A 22,054-nucleotide genomic window follows, 5' to 3' on the forward strand; every position below is an offset into this window, starting at 1 on the left:
AATACACCTTGCCCAGAGATGGCCCAGAATTACGTGATCCCATGGTTTCCAGGAGGTGGTGAGGCGGCTACTATCTGGACTGCTAAAAGCAGTACTGCAATAGAGTTAGTATATATATAACTACACTTGCCCACTCTAATACTGCCTAGAGCAGGATGTATACTAGATAATAGCTTCCAGCTAACAGCAGATTTTACACTAATGTCCAAGGTAATTCCTAGAGACTGTGATTAAGTATCTTTGTTGTAGTTGGGATGAGACTGGAAGACAATGATGTAGTGACAAAGAGCTGTGTAAATAGAAACTAAAAATACAATCACTACATACTTGTTTAGACATCCACTGTTAATAAGCAATGTCGCCACCTAGTTAGCGCCCTTAACAAGCAAAGTATTACTAACATTAAGATGGAGGTTATTAGCTGAGGCAACACGCCTTGGGTAAGACCAATTACCCATGCCAGGATGTCTAGCCCCTCCTTGCCCCACAGGGGGAATGCAGTGTTCAATTGACTGATAAAACTGCTGGCACCTATAGGTATAGACCATAGAATTACTAACATGTTGATGCAAAAGGTAATGCCTTTACTACAGACTTTTTAGTGTGCTGGTGACTAGGCCATATTAGGCAGGATAATCTATGATAGTGAGGACCCAAGGTAATATATCCTGACTATAGAGTGCTCCATTAACATCTGCTTCTCAGAGAGAAGTTGAGCAACTTGGGAGTTGTCCACAGCCAAAATAGCGGCTGAACAATTACTGGCCTTTAAGCTTTCGGCTAAATACTCTTGAGACAAGTGCACAAGTCCTTTATACAGAGAACTGATGCTTTGAAACTGGTAGGGCATAAAATCTTGACATTAAGAAAACCATGGAACTGCCCACGAAAAGCCGAGACCCTGGTACTGGTTGACTAGTTCTTGATTCAAATTGAATGTGCTCTGAGCACCGGCTTGCTTGTGGACCATTCATGCAACAAAGCAAGCCTCAAGCTGCTCTATGGCTTGTATGTACTGGCGCTGCCTGTTGAGAAGGCTGTACGCCCGCTCGCCATACAGTAGCCAAACTATGTATTTAACATGGGTTTGCCATGGTGAACAGATGTTTCGGACTCCCTGCTTGTCTTGGTGAGTCCTGGGTAAGCCCTGAATGGCTACATAGTATGTTGTGCATTGCTCACTGAGCTCTTGCTTTAGAAGGCGTGATTGTAGGAGGAGGGTTTTCCCAAGCTCTTGTGTGATCATGCATTAGATGAACATGGAGAAGGCAAGCACCAGCGCGGTATATAGCCAGTAGAGCCTAGCCCCATTAGCAGATAGGTTGCTCTATCCTAATTGATCCAGAGGATCCAAGGCGTCTTGTTAATGGCCTAGACAATAGTTGAACAAGGCTATAGTTAGGGTCATAATCATTGTAAATAAGCTGAACATTATAGCTTGGAATCGGAGGAATTGGTTGAAGAAAATAGGCTTGAGGCTATTAACAGTGACAGTTTCCTAAATCTAAGCGGCGCTAATGTGGTTACACATCTAGACCAGCTTTGCCATTAGGTGTCTATCCTTTAAGGTAGTCTTGGACCATGCTTGTAGTTAACTGTATCTAGGGTCAGCCAGCTATATTGATTGAGGTGGAGGGAATCCTTGCATTATGAAGTGAATCCTGTCCATTATGTGGCGGACTATTATAATAATGACTGTTGCAATACTTATACTTCTGGCGCACATAATGGCGGTAATTACAGAGGTTAGATTGTACGTCTGTACCTTAGCAGCCCGCTTATTCAACGGCAGAGAAATATTCTCCATGCTTGAGAAAATTGAATAGTGCGAATTCCAACCTGAATAGTCAAGTGGACGTGCGCGGGCAAGTCAGTGCCGCCATCATATCGTTGGCTCTGAGCAGCTCTTAATTAATAGTCCCACTCTGCTCCAGGATTCCGGTACCATTATTCTGCGAGGCCTTTCGTTGCAGCGGGAAACTGCAAAGACGAAAATCTATCACAGCCAAAACAGTGGGATTCACATTCGCTGCAGAATCCTTCGAAACTATACATCAAAAAGTGCTCTGCGATTAAACAACCCACCAGTTACCGTGTGTTTGCGCGGACATGGCTGGCGCACGGACCACAACGAAGGACTCCTCGTTGTGGCCCGTGCGTCGGAATGACTCAGCTCAGGGGTTCTGTAGGATTTGCGCATCCGCACAGGCACGGCCCGTCAAAAGACGCTTTCCCGAACTTGGCGGTGATTTCCTCCCTGTCAAATATGGCTCGTGCCGCCACCACAACGAGTATCCACTTTCCCGATACCTTCATCGGTTCCACCCGCGCCGACGGGCGGCAGCTATGATTGATGAGTCGAAGATTGCTCCCTCTGTCTTCGCAATAGAGCTGACAGGCCACTGGCTCGTATAAGATGTCTGGTCTCACGAAATCCATCACCATACTGCCAGTATGCGCGTCAACAGGTGCAACTTTGCCCCACACGACCCCGATACACTCCCCGCAGGCATATGCTACCTGACCAGGGTCCGTCGCAACCGCCTGAATACCACGGCCTTTCTCACCATACTCCTTGATGCGAGGTTTGGGTTTTTTGGAGGAGGTGAGTTTGGTGTGGACGCAGTCGCATTGTGATTGTGGGCAGAAATCACATTTCGGCTGGTCGAAGGCGGGAAGAGCTGTTGGGTCCATAGGCCAACCCCACTCATCGGGCCAGTCTAATGGTCGCGGCCAGCCTGGATAGTCGTTTGGAGCATAGTCGTTTTCCATCTTCCACGGGACTGTTGCTAGCTTCGTGAGCGCCTCCGTCGTTGATAAATTGTCCCAGAGAACCTCTTTGCCCTCCCACAGGAATTCAACATCATCTGCAATGGGCGACAGAGAATCCAAGAACTGCTGACCAATGGCGTTGAGGGTCTGCGCTTGTTCACAGTCCAACAGGGCATGGAACGAGTCAAGATCGTGGTCTGATAAGCCAAGGTAATCCCCTTGCGAAATGCCGAAAACATTGTGACCATGGGCCAAAAGGAAACACAGTATGCCCGGGTACGGCCTACAGAGCCTCAACCACTTCCCGCCCTGGGTTTGGTGCCACTTGAAGGTGTTGTAGGTTAACTCGCAGCGCTTGAGCGTGTCCCGAACGTCATTGGAATCGTTTCGGATGCGACCTTTCCGTTTGCATTCCATCGCACGTGCCAACCCGAGTTCTTCGGCACGGACAAGAAATCTGCCAAAAGCAGACTTATCCCGCAGACTGCGCAAATTGATCAGACGCTGTTCCATCTGATATGCGGCGCCGTCGTCGGCAGTCCAATAACGCAGGGGTGTCTCAGCACTGCGCCGGGCGCGAACAAGGTCGCAAAACGCCACGATGGTGGGCTTGCTCAAAAGCGCCGAAATGAGTTTGAGGACGGAAGGCGCCACGCCTCTATGATGCGAGGGGATCAGCGGCATCATACGGTTGCGATTGGTCCTATGCGGATGTTGCTCTGTCTGCGGCAGGTCAAGTCCGAGGGACGATGCCTTCTGTCTCTTGGGCATTTTCGCAGTCCGAGATTGGGCTCTCTTCCTCTTTCCCTGCTTTTGCAACCTGGTCTGGCGCTTGTCCGACATTTTTGCGGCTGTTTCCCTGCTTCCAGCGAGCCTCGCCCCCCTAACTTGGGATGACCTCAACGCGACGCCGGTATGGGCATCTCCAAGGCTTGATTCGTCTTGCCTCAGCTATCGCTCACCTGGACGGAGGAATCGCAGATATTCGTTGGGGATCGGAAACCCGGGGCACCCGCCCCGTCCACGTTTGCACTCTTTGTAGCCTTCCACCGACCAGGTGGGTGGTGCGAAATTGACGGCCTCTGCCAGCTTGTTCCCTAAATCTCCTCCCTGGTGGTATGTATTTCCACAAGTGACAACAACTTCGCCTGCGTGCTGGATAAATTGTCTGTAGGATACCCCCATGTCGTCTAGTTGCTTTTGAGTGAGGTAGAGGCGCTCATGACGCACCTTCTGGTCACAGACCCATCGCGATTACAGCTTCTCTACCAGGGCCGCATCCTTGGGATCGATTGTAGTCCAGAGGACTTCTCCGAGGTAAAGCACATTGAGCGACCATAGATAACCGTCCTCTGTATGTATCAGGAATATCCCGCCGTGATCGTTGCTTAGATATGCGTATGGGGAATGCAGCCCGTTGATCTCGTACAAGGTATCATCGAGTTTATTATGAGGCAACGGATAGATGGGAGACTGCAAAGGCAGACCACATACACGGCGCTGTTCCTCAGTCTTGGCTGGGTAATCAGTGCAATAGCGCATCTGACTCAGTCAACTCGGATCTTTCAAGACGCCCTCGAGTTGTGTGGCGAGGATTTCCGGCCGAGTCTCGCCACCGGTCGTGGGCTTGACCTTGATAGGGTCATCTGTCTGATGATATGTCACACGAAAGCCACCAGCGGCGTCGTCGTAGGACAACGAGAAAGATGACGAAGACGCAGCTTGCCCAACGCTCACTTTGATGTCGATGTCGTCGCTTAGCACGTACTTGAACACTCCTGCATCACTAGCACCAAGTGCGGAAGCTTGCGACATCAGGAAAGGCAGATCCCGACACTGCTGTTTGTTTTTCGGGAGGAGCGTGACGACCTTGTCGTCCTTTTGGAAGGCAGTTTCGATGTGGGCTATGGGGCAAGAGGTAGAGCACCCATTGGACTTAGGCGACGGCTGTGTCTGGGTCTGATCACCGCCAGCGCCAGAAGATGTACTCGAGCCACCTTCCTCTACAGTCGTAGAAGCACGACTGCAGTTCACGTTGTCGACAAAGGTCGCGATCGCTGCGTAGAAGTCTTTCAGGGGTTGAACAAGCTCAGGAACTTCAGGTTCCTTAGTCAAGAAATGACTTATGTCCGGGACATGGAGATCACCCCTCAGAGCAGCTCGAACGAGACGCTCGATCAGATCACTGTCATCGCGCATGCTTGTTATTCTGTCGCTTTGCCATCAAGGCGAAAGTTGAGGGTCCAAGTCCGGACCGTTTTCTGACGTGTCGAACTCGGCGCCAAGGTAAGACCCACATGAGTTACTTGGCAACTGGCCCCATCTTCGGCGCGTGTAGTCACCGCGCTTACTGTCGAAAGTACCAATCCTCCCAACAACCTTGCAAGCCGCGGCGCTTGTGGTCAACACGGCAGCTCAGCCACCTGTGTACTGTACTTTTGTGTGCTCTTACTCTGCAGCAGTTGGTTGGATCACATTTTGTCACTGCTGGTAGCCTGAGCAATGGGCAGAGCCAACGGCTTCACCGATGCCCAGCTGCAAAAGCACACTGAGTCTGGACATGCCCCGGGATGGATAGTGAATGGAAGCAGTCGTCTACATCTCGCTTGCGTCGCGATCACCCAAGGTGTGAAAAAGGCGGAGCCATATGCGCCAGTTACGGATCAAGCCCGATTGAGCAACTTTTCTATCAACAACCACCCCACTTCGACCTTAGCTCCGAGATTGGGATCTCCAGCGGCATGTATGTCGTCGGCATCCGAGCGAGGACAGTAACGTAGTCGGGGTCTCTGTAGCTCTGTGGCGGCCGTGGCGGAAAATTCTGGGCTGGTGAACAACGCTCGTTCGGAAGTCGCAATCGAATCCGTGGTTCGGCCCGGCCGCGACCACGGAGAAGATGACGTATTGCGTCGCAATTAGCGGGAATACTTAGTAAACGCTCTTGCTGAGTTCTTTAGACGTTGATCTCGGAGTAGACTCTCTCATTATCCATGCCTTTCTTTATGTAGACGTACTGTTGCAGATCCTTGCTATAGCTATAGCCTTGTGGACAGAAGGATAAATCTCGCTCACTGTTGACGCGGTATACCTGGCATCAATTGATGTGATTAATGAATTGATGAACAACAGCATACTCGTCTTCCAGAAGTGGTCGCGCGTCGAAGTGAACACTAGGTCTGTTAGGGGACATTCTGGCAGCTGGGCTCCTCTCCCGGGAGTCATGCCATCTGATGCAATTATAACCCATAGATCTACCCCGCGGATCCGGTGGCCATCGATTGTCACCCTCAACTCACTTGGGTTGTCCCACCCAAGACCCTGTCATTATCTGAACCATCCATACACATTGTGTGGGCCCTCTAATGCAAGGGCCACCAAGTCTTGGCAATAATGACCGTTCCAACGAGCTTGGGTCACCACAGCTATGGTAGGGTCACTCGAGTCACATACCAGGCCACATCTTGCAGCCTGGAACATGCTCCTGTAGAGTGGCTGTGAGGCTCGGATGGGTTGCACCGGCCCTCTGGGTGGCGCAATGTGCTGACCGTTCCGTGTTCTTTGCAACCTCACGCCCAAGCAGAAACAATGTGAGAAAATGCTCTGCGTTTACCATGTTCGACCATCCGTATACCGGCCTGTGTCTCCTCCACGGAGATACTATCATCGTCCCCGACCGAAGACTCAATTATCTTAAGATTGGGATCTGCTTCCCGTCACCGCGCTCTTCTCCTTCCTCCAGCTCGACAACGGCATGAGCGGCAGTACACCGCTAGTGAGGGGCGCTGCCTCGCCCTGGTCCAGCTCCGTAGCCGCAATCGCGGGACCGAGGAAGGCATCTTCCGCGTGCTTCCGCCTGAGATCCGAAAACAAGTCTCTAGTCACTACTTTGCCAACAGCATCATTCGCTATTACTGCCGTACGCAATTCCACCGTGGAAAGCGGCAGCGGCCCTCTTGATGTCGCAATCCTACTCACATATCACGCCATCTATGATGAAGCGTTACAGTACCATTCCCCCAGCGTTGACTCTACTCATCCGTCCTATCGAAGCATTCAACGCCCTCGATAGGATTCTACCACAAGGTGGTTGGTTCTGTTTCCTGGCGTCGTAATACATCGATACTGACCACGACGTTGGTACTGCGACGTATCGTCCAATTACCAGGCATCTACATACCTCCGAGACTACTCACATCTCAAGAGCATAAGTTCGATCTTCTAAATACCTTCCGGGGACGCAGACTTTAATCTCGTAGTATACATGGGTCAGCGGGCCGAGGGATTGTCTAAAAGCCGTAATCGGAAGGACTCTAAGTCTTCAAAGTACCTGTACTATCTTACCGATTGCTCTCGGATACCCAGCGAGTGTTCAATATCTTAACCAGTACAAGTAAAAGCGCTTTGGTAACGCACATCCTGGCCAATACCATGTGGACAAGGTCAGAACTGCTGCACTCCAAGTCCATGCACTACAAGCCTCTCCATTATCTCACAACTTACGTCGTACCGCGCCACACTGTGCTTGAATTCCATCCCGCCATGTGCTGCTCCCGGGCCTAAATGGCCGCATTCACCCCTGCGACTGTCCCATCTGGCGCTGTTGTATTGATGTTAAGACACGTAATGGTATCTCCCACTATTCCAGATTCCACATCCTGATTGAGAATTACTATGCTTGAATCTTTCTACAAGCTAATCAGGATCTGATGACCGGTGGAGCTCAGCGCAAAATGGCGCGGGAAATTGCCACTAGCGGGAGCTAGTTGCTGTAGCGTTAATGCTCCATCATAGGTAGACGGCTCAAATGTTGCTAAGGAGTTAGACGGAGGTGATTTAAAAAGGCTGTTGTTTTGGTTGGAAACAATGAGGAACTGATTATCTGGTGTAATGGCTATCTTAGCCGCCTGTGTTCGCTCTTGTATAGCTAGAGTTGAGTTCACCCCCACTGTAGGCATAGTTTAACCAGTATCTAATAAGAGTAGTGTGTTGTTGGTGTAAAACGCCTAGAAGGTTATAATATTGCTGGTGAATTCTGAGATTATATACAAGTATATGTGGGTGGTTTTATTCCTAATTACAAGGGGGTACTAAAAGACTGTGTATTGTGGACCTGAACCAGGGTGTATCTAGTATTAATGCAGGAATTTTATTGTATTAATTCCTTGGTTAATAGAAAAGAGCTTGATAAGGTTAGTACCTACGTCTAGGACCATAAGAAACTGACTGGATTGGTCTAGAAGAGCTCTATATGCACGAGCTATGTCCTGTGGTGGTCTTGGACCTGGTGGTATAGGCGCCTTAAAAAGTGTGGTTTAGCCGCATGTAATGGTCCTATTCCTGATGATATTGAATATAGATATTCCCCCTTAAGCGGGCGTTTCCCCCCTATAGTAGGAGACTGCTATTGCATGGCCTTCCTTTAACAAGAGTCTATGCACAGGTCTAGTAGAGATATTGTATCTGTTATAGTGTGTTAGACCACTGTGATTGGACACTGAGAACGCATTGACTGTGCTATGTCTAGCAATAAGCCCTTTATTGAGGCACCACACACAACCATGCTCTAGATCAAGGGTTAGCTACATGGGATTTGTTGCACACCCGTCTGATTGCCCCTTGTTTAAGAGACTATAGCTAGATCTATTCTCCCAGAAGTTGATGCTGTGGATATAGCCGTTATTAGCTGCCACATATATGTTGCTACTAAAGGGTTGAACAGGAGAAGTACCTCCAAGTCTAAATAAATTAATGATTACAATGAGTGTCAACATCTTATGTGAAATCAGTCGAGCCAATAACACAGACTGTGATACTGTACAGTACCAAGCTTGCGACATAAGCAACAAGGTACATGTTATCTAGTTTTAATGTATAATTCAGTGTATAATTAAGGCGCGTGGCAGCCATGTTAGCTGCTGGGCTTATTCTCCAGAATCATGCGATTGATGTGGTGGACATGTGATGGCAAGGGTCTTTTGTGATTCACACAGGACCCTACAGGTAGACTAGAGACTTAGAGCACTAACGAGAATTGAGGCTTTTAACCACCTTGTGTTATAGATGAGCTTGTGGTTGCTATCAATTATATAGCTTGCAAGACTGATGGCACTTTGCACTAACACTAGTATAGAGAATAGTATAGACTTGAAGTCTGCTTTTAGTCATGCTGAAATCTAGTGAGAGTCTTTCTTCACCAGGGTTAATGTAATCAAGTGATATTACAAGTCTTTAACTTGAGTATACGTTAACACGGGAGGCTAGCTTTAGCTCTGTATCTGCACCTGCAGACTTATACTATTAAGAGAAATTGTTTCTCCTGTGCCATGGGTGCGTTAGTGTCCTGATGATTCAGTTTAAGAAGATATGCGACCTCTCTACCTTTTAATTCTATGTTAAGTCAGAGCATTTGATGCTTGTCTTAATGACCTGCAGGTCGTGCATGTATTAAAGGACATACTGGCCTGGTCAACACCATTAGAACACGCCACGCCTTGAAGAAAACTTCAGGGTATTGTGACTGTCGCCACACATGATTGAACAGATGCACGCTTTCCAGGTGGCATAGGTCGTAGCCCGGGGAAAAGTTCTTATTCTTACTTATGAAGGAGGCGTCGCCTATGAATTAATGAACACTCTATTCTGGACCCTGCCAGAGAAGTCGGTCTACTCTAGTATTGTCACAGACATGAGGCAAGGGTTGATCAGAGATCGCTTGATATTGCCTCATGTGCCCGCCGGGTTAATGTGATGGGGTGGCATACCAGTACATTCTGAGTACCACTTGACAAATTAAGCTACAGACTCTTCACCCGGTGATCACCCGAAGAAATATGGCAGATCCACCTCAGCGACCGCCTCAAGGAGTGACAGGTGACCTGGTGGGAGTCAGGACCCACTTCTTCTGCAGTTCTCGAGCCAAGACGCATTCATGCAAGAACCATCATTATCTGCGGTAGCAGTCTAGAAGTTACGGGGCCAGACCACACCTTTTGGAGGTGCAACCGATGTCTTTGGGGCCTAGAAACTCATGGAGGAAACCATACATTGCTGAAGTAAAGTCACCGTTTCAGAATCTGCCGTGCTGCAAAAGCAGCCCACAAGCTTGTCTGCCTCAGCATTAAAAGTCACGCGTGACCTTGGCCGAAAGTAATTGTCGTTGTGTTTACCTTAGAGCATCAAATACTATACGCCATATAGACCACCATTAAGTTTCCTTTGAGGCTCCTAATCAATCACACTATGTCTTCAAACCGCTGGCTGGTGATGGGTCTATAGATCTCGGCTTCAGCCTGTTACTAGACCTTGAGCCTCTCAGTGAATCTATAGCTCCATTGAATATTTAGACACTGGTGAACGTTAACTAATCCATATCTAATTACACCTCCCGCCCAGCACTTAAAGCATCAGTGATACCTCATTTAAAACCTAGCATGAATCTAAGATTAGGGGCTCTGGTGTAGAGAAGCGCTATAAGATCAAGCACTAAAGTGAAAGTAGTTGCCGAGCAGTTTAGACACGCTGCAACGCGATTGCGTTTATTTAAGGAACGCCTCTTAAGACTTAAGAAATAGTATGGTAACTAGTTTCGTCTCGCTTGTGGTTGACTCAACGTCCAGAAATAACAAGTTACTTTGACACATGGCTGCACTTGAAAAGTGCAATAATTCGCTGGAGAAGCAGATGAGCGGAATTCAGTTGGGTCTTAAAAAGGCTGAAGAAGGACATGAAGAGATAGCTAAAATGGTGAAGGCATTAGTGGCTTTCTTGAATAAATTGAATAGCGAGCAAATGGGTGTGCAGCAAGCACAGCACGACCTCTTTTGACAAGCTGTAACTTTTGATACCTCAAAATGGTTCTGTTCAGAGGCATGTTGTCTTCATCCTATCGGCCCTGTCCTCACCACAGGATGTGAACTTACAGGCCGTTTTGGAATCAAATAGTAGTAGATAGGCATTCCAAAAGCTATAAACAGGCTTTGAGCAAGGCTACGGATCTGTGCTATCTTCTCCGTGTCAGTAGCCGTGATGCTGTGCAGTACAAAAAGGTTGAAGTTGCAGAACTGAGGGGGAATGCCATTTGACCCTGAAATCAATGGCCTCCATCTCCTTCCCCCACACACCTTCCAATGGTGAAACACGACAAGGTGTCTTTCAGGGCAAGCTGCATAGTGTGGGACTGAGACTGGACGGTATCATACTCAAAGTTCCTATGCCAGAAGCGAGGTACTTTATGGTGCTGCTGAAGAACTGCCCAGTCTCCATTGGTGATCAGGCACCCATGTGGGAAGCCCAGCGTACACGCTCTGGAAGAATGCAGCTGTCAAACTTGATCAAGTACATTTAGCTATATGGCCTATACTCCACTCATTCCCCAGCTTCCGGTACCTCATCTACCCCCTGTTCCAGACGGAGGCATTAGTACCCGGGATGGGTTAACTCGCCTGTAACAGTGTAATGATTGTATTGCCCTTCAATTCCAACAGGATATAGTAGATCCTATGCCATCTGATATCTCTTATCCAAGTAGGCTGACGTGTTGCCCCAGTATAGCTAAGGAGCTGCGAATCCTATGTGTGATACCGTTTACTGTAGCGTTTAGACCTGACCCTGTAGGCACCTGAGCTCCGTTAAGATCTCTGTAAGTGTGGCTGACGTCCCGTTCATCATATTGTAAGTGTTTGCTGTAGGCTGAGATGCAGAGTCGCTATTATATAGGCATTCAGTGGCTTGGTCTAGGTTCATCACTGAATCTGGATGCTGTCCGGTATTTTCAAGTTGGAGGAGGGTCGCTGCAGCTCTGCTACAGCCCACAGGGGTGGGGTGCAGCACTTTTATCGCGGAGGACATGGAAACCCTCTCATCAGAGGATATTTGCTTGTCTTCAAGCTTAGCTGGGTGGCCTCAAGGCCTGGCTTGGTTATGCCCTGCTTTTTGGCTTCCTTGATAGCTCTCATGTCTAGTGGCGCATGTCCCACGAGCCTGCTTTAACAGCTCAGGGAACATATTCAAAACAGTAGGGTCGTTAGAAAACGATAGGGAGGGAGCTTCTTGTGCCATGTCATGGAGGACAAAGGAAATAGCAAATCCTTTTCTGCCACAACACTTTTATATACAGTAGCTCGCTTTATTTTGCCTCCAGGATAGATGGATGCTCGCGACGGGATTGAACCTCATTTGGGAATCATCCTTCTAGTATCCTCTTATTCACGAACATCCGCTAGTTGCGCGACTAAAAGCGGTCAGGTAGGGCGGGGATAAAGCCTGATTAGTGGAGAGCGGACTTTGGTCGGCGCTTAGCTGTGGCGAGCTATCTACTAAGAGTGGCTACAGCCTGACGTCGCCACACACCCCTGCACCTTCTCCACCCGCGTATACATTGCCGCCTCTAGAACCTTTATTTATAGTGCCTCTGCGGCCATTTAGGTGACCTCAGGCTAGATTTAGGCCGGGCAGACTTGAAGAGGGCGACAATAGATGCTGGCCTAACTTGCACTATTTAGAGACCTAAGCAACCTTGTTTAGAGCAGCGTGAAGTCTTCCTGACCGCTGAGGAAGTAACTACTCTTTAAGTTCTTCCTAGAAGCCAGGGGCACTGCACATCACCTTGATAATCTGAAACTGCAGTCCCTTAGCCTAGAGTTAGCCCTTAATCTCCTCTCGTGTGTTAGCGCGCAAGTTCTATGTGTGTGCAAGTTAAAGTCCAACCTGATAGACAATAAGCTAAAGCTCGTCCAGCCCTACTCTCTTAGACTCTCCTAGTCTTAAGGCACCAGCTGTATCTTCACCTTTCCTGTTGAGGTGTTCTCTTAAACATTTATTCTCTTGGCTCAAGCTATATAGATTTTAGTGTAGATCCAGCGTGGTTCTTTCTTGACTTTACATAAATGCGGCGAGGGTTTGCTGCATTCGCTAATAGTGTTGCTAATTCAGGTACTGAACTTGCTTGTTCTAGACCTGGTTAATCTCTGTTAAACGCGCATATATAGCGGTTATATTAACAGATTCAAGTCAGTTGCGCGGTTTGGAAAGCGAGTGGTCAAATGGACTTTAGTGATCAAGTCAGATTAAGAGGATAATGGCCACCGGTGCCTTGCAGAACCATGGTGGTCAGACATCACTGTCATATAACATGGCTGTTTAACACCAGGGCAAGTGGTGGATCACGTGCACAGTACAATAGGACATAACCACTCTAGGATCAATGACTAGATCACTCCGACTCAATAATGGCAACAGAGGAGTAGACTGCACCTTGTGCACACTATAAGACACTACAAGATTTCATTCAAAGAGCAACATATCTTATAGACTAGCAGTTAACTGCGCTATATCAAGAGCAGTGCCTATTAAGGTAGATTAGGGGTATACTTAACGCTTAACAGTGACAAATAGACTAGCTCCAGCTTTCTTTGGCGCGGACGATTTTGGCCACTTATAAGATTCTACTACAGTACAGCCGTGGACCTACACACAAGAACTCATCTAAATTGCGCCTTAACTAAGCAACCTTTGTCTCCATGATCCCTAACAAGACAACAACCGCTAGGGCGTGTGGCAGGCTAATCTGTGGTTAAAGCTAGTTAGACCTAATACCAAGTTACACTACCTTAGAAGATACTGCCTATGGTAGCTAAGGATTCTGCCTCATCAGGGGCTTAGTCTATAATAGCCAGCAAACACGGAATAAGGTGGTCAGTACCGCCTATTGTGTTATAACTACATAAGTTGGCACATAGTCGTTACGCACAGGAAAACCCTTAATGTGCTAGAAAGATCTCAAGCAATGTTAGATAATTCACGAATCATAATCATTCTATCTATCACTATGTTATTAGCAGTTATTTCTGCCGTCTTGCTCTTTGTGTATCTATTCTACAGAGCACAAACAAGGCACTATCTTGACCTAGAAGCACTACAAACAAACTCTCAAGGTCAGATATTCCGCTTCTTGAGTGCTCATCACTGACCAGGGCTGTACAGGCTCAAAGGTTTTGTACAATAAGCCGCTCCCGCCGGCTCCCCACGTTAAAGCAGCCGCTGCCTTAGTCAGCCCGCCACAGCCTAGTGGTATAAATCAAAGAAGCTCGCCATTAATCTTACAACAGCGCCAGGCCACCCAAACTAAAGCACGGAACTTACCGCTCAGAGATCTACACCTTGGCTACCCTATACACACTGACCATAATGCTGTCCAGCAGCCCTAAGAGGACCCAAGTGTGCGCATGGAAACAGTCCCCGTTAGTTTAAGTCCTAACCTAGCTGGAGCAGCCCCTATCTTAACTCCACGGATTCCCAGGCTATTAAGACCATAGATATCACGGCTAAGGGAGTCTGTCTAGCACGCTCTAGTAGAGACTGAGTGTAAGACCTCTCGTACTATCTGATGCCACTTGCACTAACACGTTAAAAGCAATATAGGAGTCTACACAAGAAGAACACTCATTGCCATCTTAAGGAGCGTTGATGTCCGCGAATAGATTCTAAGACCTGCTTAAAGTATCTATGTATAGGAAATGCTTACCCCAGCTTCACGAAAGAATATTAGGGGTAATCCAGAAAGTTCTCCTCTGAAAATGAGTGTGTTCCTCCTTCTAGTTCATAGATCACGACCCTTCTTCCATCCTTGCTAGATCATGGCGACCTCGGCCTGATCCCTTTTGCTCATTTTGTTAGGCGAGATACCTCGAACTTGACACCACCCCTTTGTGAAAAGTTCTTGTTGTTCTGCTTCAGACAGCTCATCATCATCATCATGATGGGAATGATTAGACTCAGAGGAAGGGGTCGATTCCTTTGGAGACTGATCTTGCTGAGGCTTTGACGCAACCGTGCGCCTTTCTTGAACCGGCTTCTTGTCGCCCTGAGTGTCTGTCTCCCTCGAGTCCGGCTCTTTCTTTATCGGTTCTGGCGACTCGTCATCATATGCCGGGCTTGCGCTCTCTTTAGACCTCTTGAATGGCTGTAAAGTAGGCTCTTGGCTCAGTGATCGCTAGTACTCGGTAAATTTATGCGGAAGCTGCTTTTAATACCATTCAGTGAAACGCTTGGCTTGGTTCTGTGCTGCCTCGTAAACGTGAGCTTCTGCTTTGATCTGGTCCTTGCGATACAATGACCTGTATTCCAAGCTCACCTCCCAGTTACTGAGGACGTCTTCTTTTTGGCCTCTAAGTCTTTTCATCACTTCATTGATCCTCTTCTGGAACTTGACGTCCACGTGGGTTATAGGGTACTTGTCCAAGTGGTTGATCTTTCGACCGCGCTTGTCCTTCTCATTCAACCACTCTCGACGGGCTTTGGAGGTGGTCAGACGGTCGGCTTGCTTAACCTTCTTAGGATTGAGAAGTTCAGCTGCCTCCATTGGTCTTTCTTCGAGACCTTAACAGTCCCACATGAGGTTCAATATACCGGAAACATCCCTAGCTTGGTAACGTGGCTCTCCTTGTTTGCGTGGTTAATCTAACACGTGATGAAATTGTTCACTGACATTTTGAAGGTTGTTAACCAACTTCCCAGCTATATTTGCCGGCGTGCTGCTCTAGACGAACCATCCTTAAGCACGGGGTCCATACCAGTTGAGATAGAGAGGTGCTGGGTTATTATTGCCCTTCTTGCACTGTTTTGTGACTGTTGTGCATGGCACTCCTGGAAACAACTCGCCTCTACCTTCCTCAGTCACTAGGGGTACCGGCTCAGCATTATTGTTGATGTTATTCGCCTGCTCTGTGGAGGCAATGGCATCATCTGGCCCGCTCTTTGCTTTTTTGTTGGCTTCTTCAGTCAATTTCTTCTCCGTAGCTTCTTCATTCAGCGTGTTTATAGCTTCAGTGCTATCGGGTTCTTCCACCTTGACACGTTTCCTGTCGTCTTCGGCCATGACTAGCGGAATTTGGAAGGGGTTGTTAGACTGCAAACACTTATATATCTAGGCAGGTGGACAGCCTTGGGAAAATGCGTAGATGACTTTTATGGTCCATTGTATAAACCATTCTAAACTGCGTGGAGATTTTAAATAGTCCACTGCTATCTATGGGTGCAACATTACTTTTAAAAGCTACAGCAGGTTTCTATAAGTTCTTAGAATGATCGCTAGAGAGTCTCGCGATAATATACTTGCGGGTAATTTTCTGGTTAATCTGGTGGTCCAGTATTACGGCATCTTCCATGTAAATGTTAGCATCTAATTGACCCATGATTCTATCTAACAACAGAAAGCAAGAACTAAACTACTTTGCCTGAGGTAGGAGGTGTTACTCTTGGTGACTATTAGTTCAAGTGGGGTACGCTGAGCTCACTTACAGCTTTAAACCTATGTATAAGTGCAATCACCGAGATTAAAGGTATATTCTGATCTTCAGGTAGTGCTGAGAGTGATATCCAGAGCTCTAGATATAACTGCTTTAGCTATCTGTGCTATAGACTGGTTGCCCTCTACTAACACGAGCCTACTTAAGCAAACCACAAGTACACAATGCATTGAAGATGTAACACTAACATTAGTGACGACTATTCTCACTACTCACAACACCAGTAGTGTTTTGGGTGCTCCTTCCACCGGCTCCCATCTTGGTGACTCCGCGAATACTACAACATGGACTTGTCCGTTAATACCACTGAATATAAGCCTATATGTCTTGAGCGGGGCTACACAGCCTCTACTATACCTAAAAAGCTTCACAGTCATGGTTGGCTGCCTAGGGAGTATTTTAGGATTCATATGAAAAGGAGATGCGTTTGAATGCGGATATTTACAGGACTTAAGAAGAAGACACAGTGTCTAATAAATTAGTCATTTTAAGTAGACTTTAAGAGAGTAACCAGACTATACTGTGCAAGGATTTGAGGGAATTGATCTCAGTCTATTATTCCAAGCCTCTAATCACACTCCTGATACCACACCACATAGCTGCTTGTTTAGAACTGAACTGCTAGAAGTGACTCAAGAAAGACTTCACCTACTGGGATTAAGATGCCGTTGTAATAGAGTTGGTAATGCAAGCATGACTGAGGTAGGTAGCAGTATTGCTATTAAGGGCTATATCATTGTCTGAGCTTTTGTGCAAGAGGTCCTCAGTTGAGTTATTTCTTGTCCCAAGGGCCTGTCTCTTGCTTTAGTGAGTCCCAGAGTCTCTAGATCTTAGAGGAATCTCTTTAGTATTGATATCAGCTGCCTATATGTGTCATTAGTGCTATTACTTCTAAAAGGGCTAAGTAAGCTACTAACTAGTGCTATGCCACTCGGGGGCTAGATATTAGATAGGTTTTCTGAGCTCCAGAAATGTGAGCGTCCGCCATCCTTGTCCTTAACCAGCACAAAGACTTGTGCTTTACAGCGAGTGTTCAATTTAAAGCCTTTGTTCCCCAAGTATTTACGGCGGCGACAATATAACTTGTAATGCTTCTTAGTGTCTTTTTCCTTGTGTGTGAGGGGATGGCAAGCATGTGGCAATCGCTTGTGTTTAACTCTGGACTTTAATTTGGGTGACATGGCATGGGATGGTATATCTGGAGAAACTCCAGGTTGGCGCTTCAGTGGGTATTGCACTGTTCTACTCTATGTGCTGTTTCTCTTCTCAAAACATGTGGCGACAGGAGCACAAGGGAGTTATCTGGCGACGGAGGAATCGCAGTTTTTGGCCACCCACAGTATGTACAGGGGATTGAATGCGAGACTAGCAAGCAAGCAAGCATGCTTTTTCCTTGTGCAAATTCGTGCGCGCCATCAACGCAAAGACGGCCCAAAAGGCCCGTGGTGGCTTTGCAGTCAAGGTCCCCTGAGACACAGCTTACTCAGAAAGCTGTCAAAAAGAAATGCCATGTCTTCAACACCATCGAGCTGACATCGGGTGAAGAGCTGCCAGCCAGAGGCGGCATCGATGCCCATACACTACATTCAATTAAGCTTTTGACGACTGCCTATCACGTTTGTTCGAGACTTGAAGCCAAGGCAATCGCTCATTGGTTCGAAAACCCAACCAACTGCGATCGAACGTCTAGCGTATTGCTTGACCTGGTTTTCCGCCCGAACTGGAGGGCAACATTACGGCGGATTTCGCACAAGAAACAGGCTTGCTCATTGTTTGACGATTTTACGAACGCAGAGCGTCGTCCTCTATATAGCGGCGGAATACTACCGCAACTCGGCCTGCTTTCTTCCAGCCAAAGCAGTCTGGTACTGTGGATGGGTAAGCGCGCAAGATGCAACAGACGCGCATCTACTCCACTTTAGGAGGTGATGTGCCCAACCCGCTGAAGGCCTGCATAACCTGAAATAAAGAGATGTGCCCCCCCGCCATCAAGATTGCGTCATGCGAGGTGGTCGCTGAATAGCCGCAGAACCTGAAACACACACAAGCTCTGATTGGTCAAATACCTTAACCACACGAAGCTGTGGGTGTATCTCCAGGTGAGAGGCACTCCCACACTTGTGCCACGATTCCTCTACCTGAGTACAGGATAGAGTGCAAGTTACTGTGACCTTGCCCTTCTTCTGAAGGAGGTAACTCTGCTCAATATGTCCTGTGGATCAACGGACACGCACCCGGTAGCCTCTTGATCATCCCAAGCAACGAGAGTACTAGCTGGGCTGCTACAGCACAGATTCCACGAGTAGCCGACTTCTTCTGCCACCGAACACGGTGCCGTTCGAGGCTGTCTGGATAAGAGCAGGACGACCTCTTCGCAGTCCCCTGATGTAAACATGCCAGATGCTACAGCGGGTACGCTCGAACGGGTACCTGGCTTTCGAACCACGCATAGCCGTAGCTGGTACATTGACAGACCCTATGAGCGTTATGGGACGTCTAAATTCCCATGATACCACAAGGGTGTTGCTCGCAGATATCTAGGTCTATTGGGCTGAACCCCTGTAGAGTGATACAGTATGTACTATGGATTGCCTGTTAGCAGAGATCATCCTAGCCATCTTGACACTGGTATGTCCCATTCCTGGGGAGGTAGAGGATCACTGATAAGTTATAATAGCTGGATAGGCGCAACCTTCTCTTGAGTATTCTAACCTGTTGTAAACTGAACTGCCTCAGGTCGCCCTTACTTGACACACGTCTTTTGTACCCTGTCTACCTAAGTTATACGACCTGTGCGACTTTAATCTCTAGGCACAATCTTGTAGAGTTACACTGCTTGAGAGTCCTTGAAATCCTGTTAGACGATTAACATGCTTGTTAATTGACACAGCTGACAGTTACTAACTGTCTGTGTCCCTACCATGTTCAAGAGCTCCCCCTAAATTGGAAACTGCAGTGTGTGTATAAATCAGCTTTTTCCATCCTTGCGAACCTTATAGCTTGAGCCTGTAACCTGTGTTATGTCAGGTAGGAGAATAAATCTAGCTAATACAAGAGCTAATGTACTAGCTTAGATATGCTGGATAGTACCAGTGTCCCGGCACAGCTTCTGAGACAAAGTTGTCTGAGTAGTCTGTTGGTGAGACTGCCTCAATAACTCAACCATCCCAGTTTGTTGAATCTGCGCTATTTGACTCTTCACATTGATTGTGATTAATATCCTTTCCAAGTCATACCTGCACTATTAAAGCTTGATAGTCTTGAGATTCACTTCTGTGAACGTTTACCACACTAGCACTCCCATTTAGTTGACCTAAGCCACTATCTAACTCTTAGAAGTATTTGTGTAGATAGCGACGCTTAGACCAGCTTTGTTAAAGCTTTCACAGGTTACAGCCCATGCTTAGAGACGTGTGTCCTTTATAGACAGCTGGTAGTGACCAACCAGCTTAACAGCTTTTTTAGCAGGATTTTGGAGTCTCTGAGGTACCTTTATTGCTATAGTGTTCACCTTGTTGGTAGTGTTGATGTGGCACTACTGCAGCTTAAGCTACTTTTGTTGCACAAAGTCTTGTGCTTGAATCAGCTAAGCCCTTTTGCTGCCTGTCTACTACTTTAGATGCTCATAATTGAGGTAGACAACACACATATCCAAGGGCGACAGGATGATCTGAATAGTTTGTTGTAGCTGCTAGTGCTGCAATCCGCTAGTACCCTTACTAGTCTAACGCTAAGATCTAGGCTGACTTAGCTGTTATCACCTATCGCTATACATACACTTTAATGGTCTAGGCTTCTACACTATCTCTTGCTTAACGGCTCTATTGTTGCTAATAGCCGTGATTGGCTGATGATTTCTAGTATAGTGCCGCTTAATATAGTGGTCAGGATTAATAGCTAGGTACCTGCCGCATAGGTCAGTATCTATTGTCTCATTGATTTCCGTGACTAAGATGAATCTAGGATGGTCTCAGGATACTCAAGCATCAACAGATCCCTGGTATAGCAGCAAGTCCAGACCAAAATTTCCATGTGCGCCCTTATTTACTACTAATGACGATACGTACCTGTTTCTGTGGTTTCCTGGACTGAAAGCGGCTTTTCAAGCAGTCTGGTAGGCAAGACTTGTGTTTTTAGATGTATAATTAGCTCATTACAGATTTGCGTCGCAATCTGTGCGGCCATGAGATTGGTCAGGACTCAACCGAATACAGCATCGATTTTCATGAGGTGCAGCCAGGGAAAGGGAGGTTGATTCCCTTGCCCAGGCCAGGTCAGCCTATATGTGCGCTTGTAACGGACAAAGACCTTCCAAGAGGAGAGTGAAGACTGCAAAGATACGGAATGTGGAGGACGGATAAACATTTGTGGCGCTTGTTATCAAGCAAGAGGTGCGACCACAAAGAGACCACTACCTTTGTCCCTTATGAAAGTTGGGATGAATCCTCTAAGCGCCATATCACTCTTTGGTTGTCGACAACTATTCCGTTTTCTACAGTGAGCAAATAGTGTATGAGGAATACCTCGCCAGGCAGTCTTTTTCCAGTCGGAAGGCCACTCTTCATCCCCAGCATTACAATTCAACCGCAGCAATGGTGATGGGAGATCTACGGAGCAAGTTGCTTCAGTACACAGTACCACCTGGAGCGCACGGCGGCTTCGCTACGCCGTGGAAATTTCGCAAAAATTGAAGACCATGGCATGCCCATTTCCATCATGCTGCTCAGTTCTTGATCTTCGGTTTCCTTCCAATTGCCTCGCTTCAGGCGCGAAACTCTTCCATTGGTAGATTCAACTCGCCGTCCATGTTCGTAGGTGTTGACAAGCGAGACTCTATTTCCGACCAACCTTCTCTTGCGTCTGTTCTCGGTATGACAGTCAACAACATCTTCAGCACTACTGTCACGGCGAGGATTGGTATAGGTCGGGCACAAAACCTTGGCCAAAAGTAGCCATCGGTCGTCTCTGAGCGGTCTTATGCCCAGGATCGTAAAACCGTCAAATGATGAAAGACTTTTCAGGCTAATCCAGGCATCTGGGGAGGCAGATAGTTGTTGTAACTCTTGCAAGCCGCTGGCGACTGCCGTTAGGAGAAATGAGTCCATTCGCTGGAGCGGGTAAATTGAAAGGTCGTGCCCTGCAATTGGTTCCAGAGAGCTGGAAGGTTGCGGTGACATTGCTTGCGAGTTTATCGCAGTTGGTAGCGAGGTATCGGTGGATTGGCTGCGAGAGATAGCATCGTGGGAGATAGGGGGCATTGAGTTGGGCTGTGGTTGGACGTCCATAGCATTGCGTGGGATCTTCGTAATGACAGACCTACCGCCATCGCTGGTAGACTCGGCCGTCTGGTCCCTTGCTCCCGCTTTTCCATGGTTGGTACAGTCGGGCTCTTCATCCAGCAACTTTGGACCCAGAATAAGCGCAGCATTGATTTCCGGGCTTGGTAAACCTTGGTCGTTGTTCAAGGATGGCATCTGCCAGGAGCCTGGATGTCCGAGCTGGGTATGCGCATTAGCAACGGATATGTGAGTGGAGTAATTGTCATCCTGGACCTCCGAGAACGGGTCCACGGATTGCTTGTCTGGTCCGAGATCAGACCTATGGTTGTTTTGTTGTTCGATAAAATTACCAACGGCAGCATTTCGGTATAGAGGCAGCTGCGTAGTCTCCATTGACTCAGCGTCTGGATCAGAGCGTAAGCCTGGAAATTGAAGACGAGAAGGATCCAAAAGCGAATTTGCATGGAACAAGTCATTCCCTGCGGAGCCTGAAGCTGGTGTTAACACGCCTTGTTATCAATGTTAATTGCCGCATGGGTAGACAGAGAGGGACGCAGCATACCTGATTCTTCATCCAGCGGAAGCTCAATAGCGGCTACCGAAGACGCAGTGAGCTTTTGAAATCGACCTCGTGAGGCAGCCTGCTCATATTGAACATGGTTACTACCAGGACCTAAAACGTCAAACACAGGCCTGTTT

General features: G+C 47.6%; 5 protein-coding genes across 5 annotated transcripts; all 5 read right to left on the minus strand.

Annotated features, from left to right (window-relative positions):
* Positions 1-2,169: 2,169 nt before the first annotated feature.
* HMPREF1541_00019 (uncharacterized protein) lies at positions 2,170-3,615 on the minus strand (the record flags this gene model as incomplete). The annotated part of the gene is made up of 1 exon (XM_008712328.1): positions 2,170-3,615. One exon carries the CDS (start codon positions 3,613-3,615, stop codon positions 2,170-2,172), a length of 1,446 nt encoding a protein of 481 aa, XP_008710550.1.
* Positions 3,616-4,026: 411 nt separating this feature from the next.
* On the minus strand, positions 4,027-4,971 carry HMPREF1541_00020 (uncharacterized protein; the record flags this gene model as incomplete). The annotated part of the gene is made up of 2 exons (XM_008712329.1): positions 4,027-4,284; positions 4,345-4,971. 2 exons carry the CDS (start codon positions 4,969-4,971, stop codon positions 4,027-4,029), a joined length of 885 nt encoding a protein of 294 aa, XP_008710551.1.
* Positions 4,972-7,457: 2,486 nt separating this feature from the next.
* Positions 7,458-7,676, minus strand: HMPREF1541_00021 (uncharacterized protein; the record flags this gene model as incomplete). Its single annotated transcript, XM_008712330.1, has 1 exon — positions 7,458-7,676. A coding segment is annotated over one exon (219 nt), but the record flags the coding sequence as incomplete, so codon positions are not given.
* A 7,118-nt stretch (positions 7,677-14,794) lies between these two features.
* Positions 14,795-15,130, minus strand: HMPREF1541_00022 (uncharacterized protein; the record flags this gene model as incomplete). The annotated part of the gene is made up of 1 exon (XM_008712331.1): positions 14,795-15,130. One exon carries the CDS (start codon positions 15,128-15,130, stop codon positions 14,795-14,797), a length of 336 nt encoding a protein of 111 aa, XP_008710553.1.
* Positions 15,131-20,683: 5,553 nt separating this feature from the next.
* HMPREF1541_00023 (uncharacterized protein) lies at positions 20,684-21,748 on the minus strand (the record flags this gene model as incomplete). Its single annotated transcript, XM_008712332.1, has 1 exon — positions 20,684-21,748. One exon carries the CDS (start codon positions 21,746-21,748, stop codon positions 20,684-20,686), a length of 1,065 nt encoding a protein of 354 aa, XP_008710554.1.
* Positions 21,749-22,054: the final 306 nt, after the last annotated feature.

This window comes from Cyphellophora europaea, assembly GCF_000365145.1.
Source record: "Cyphellophora europaea CBS 101466 unplaced genomic scaffold supercont1.1, whole genome shotgun sequence".
Classification (NCBI taxonomy): domain Eukaryota; kingdom Fungi; phylum Ascomycota; class Eurotiomycetes; order Chaetothyriales; family Cyphellophoraceae; genus Cyphellophora; species Cyphellophora europaea.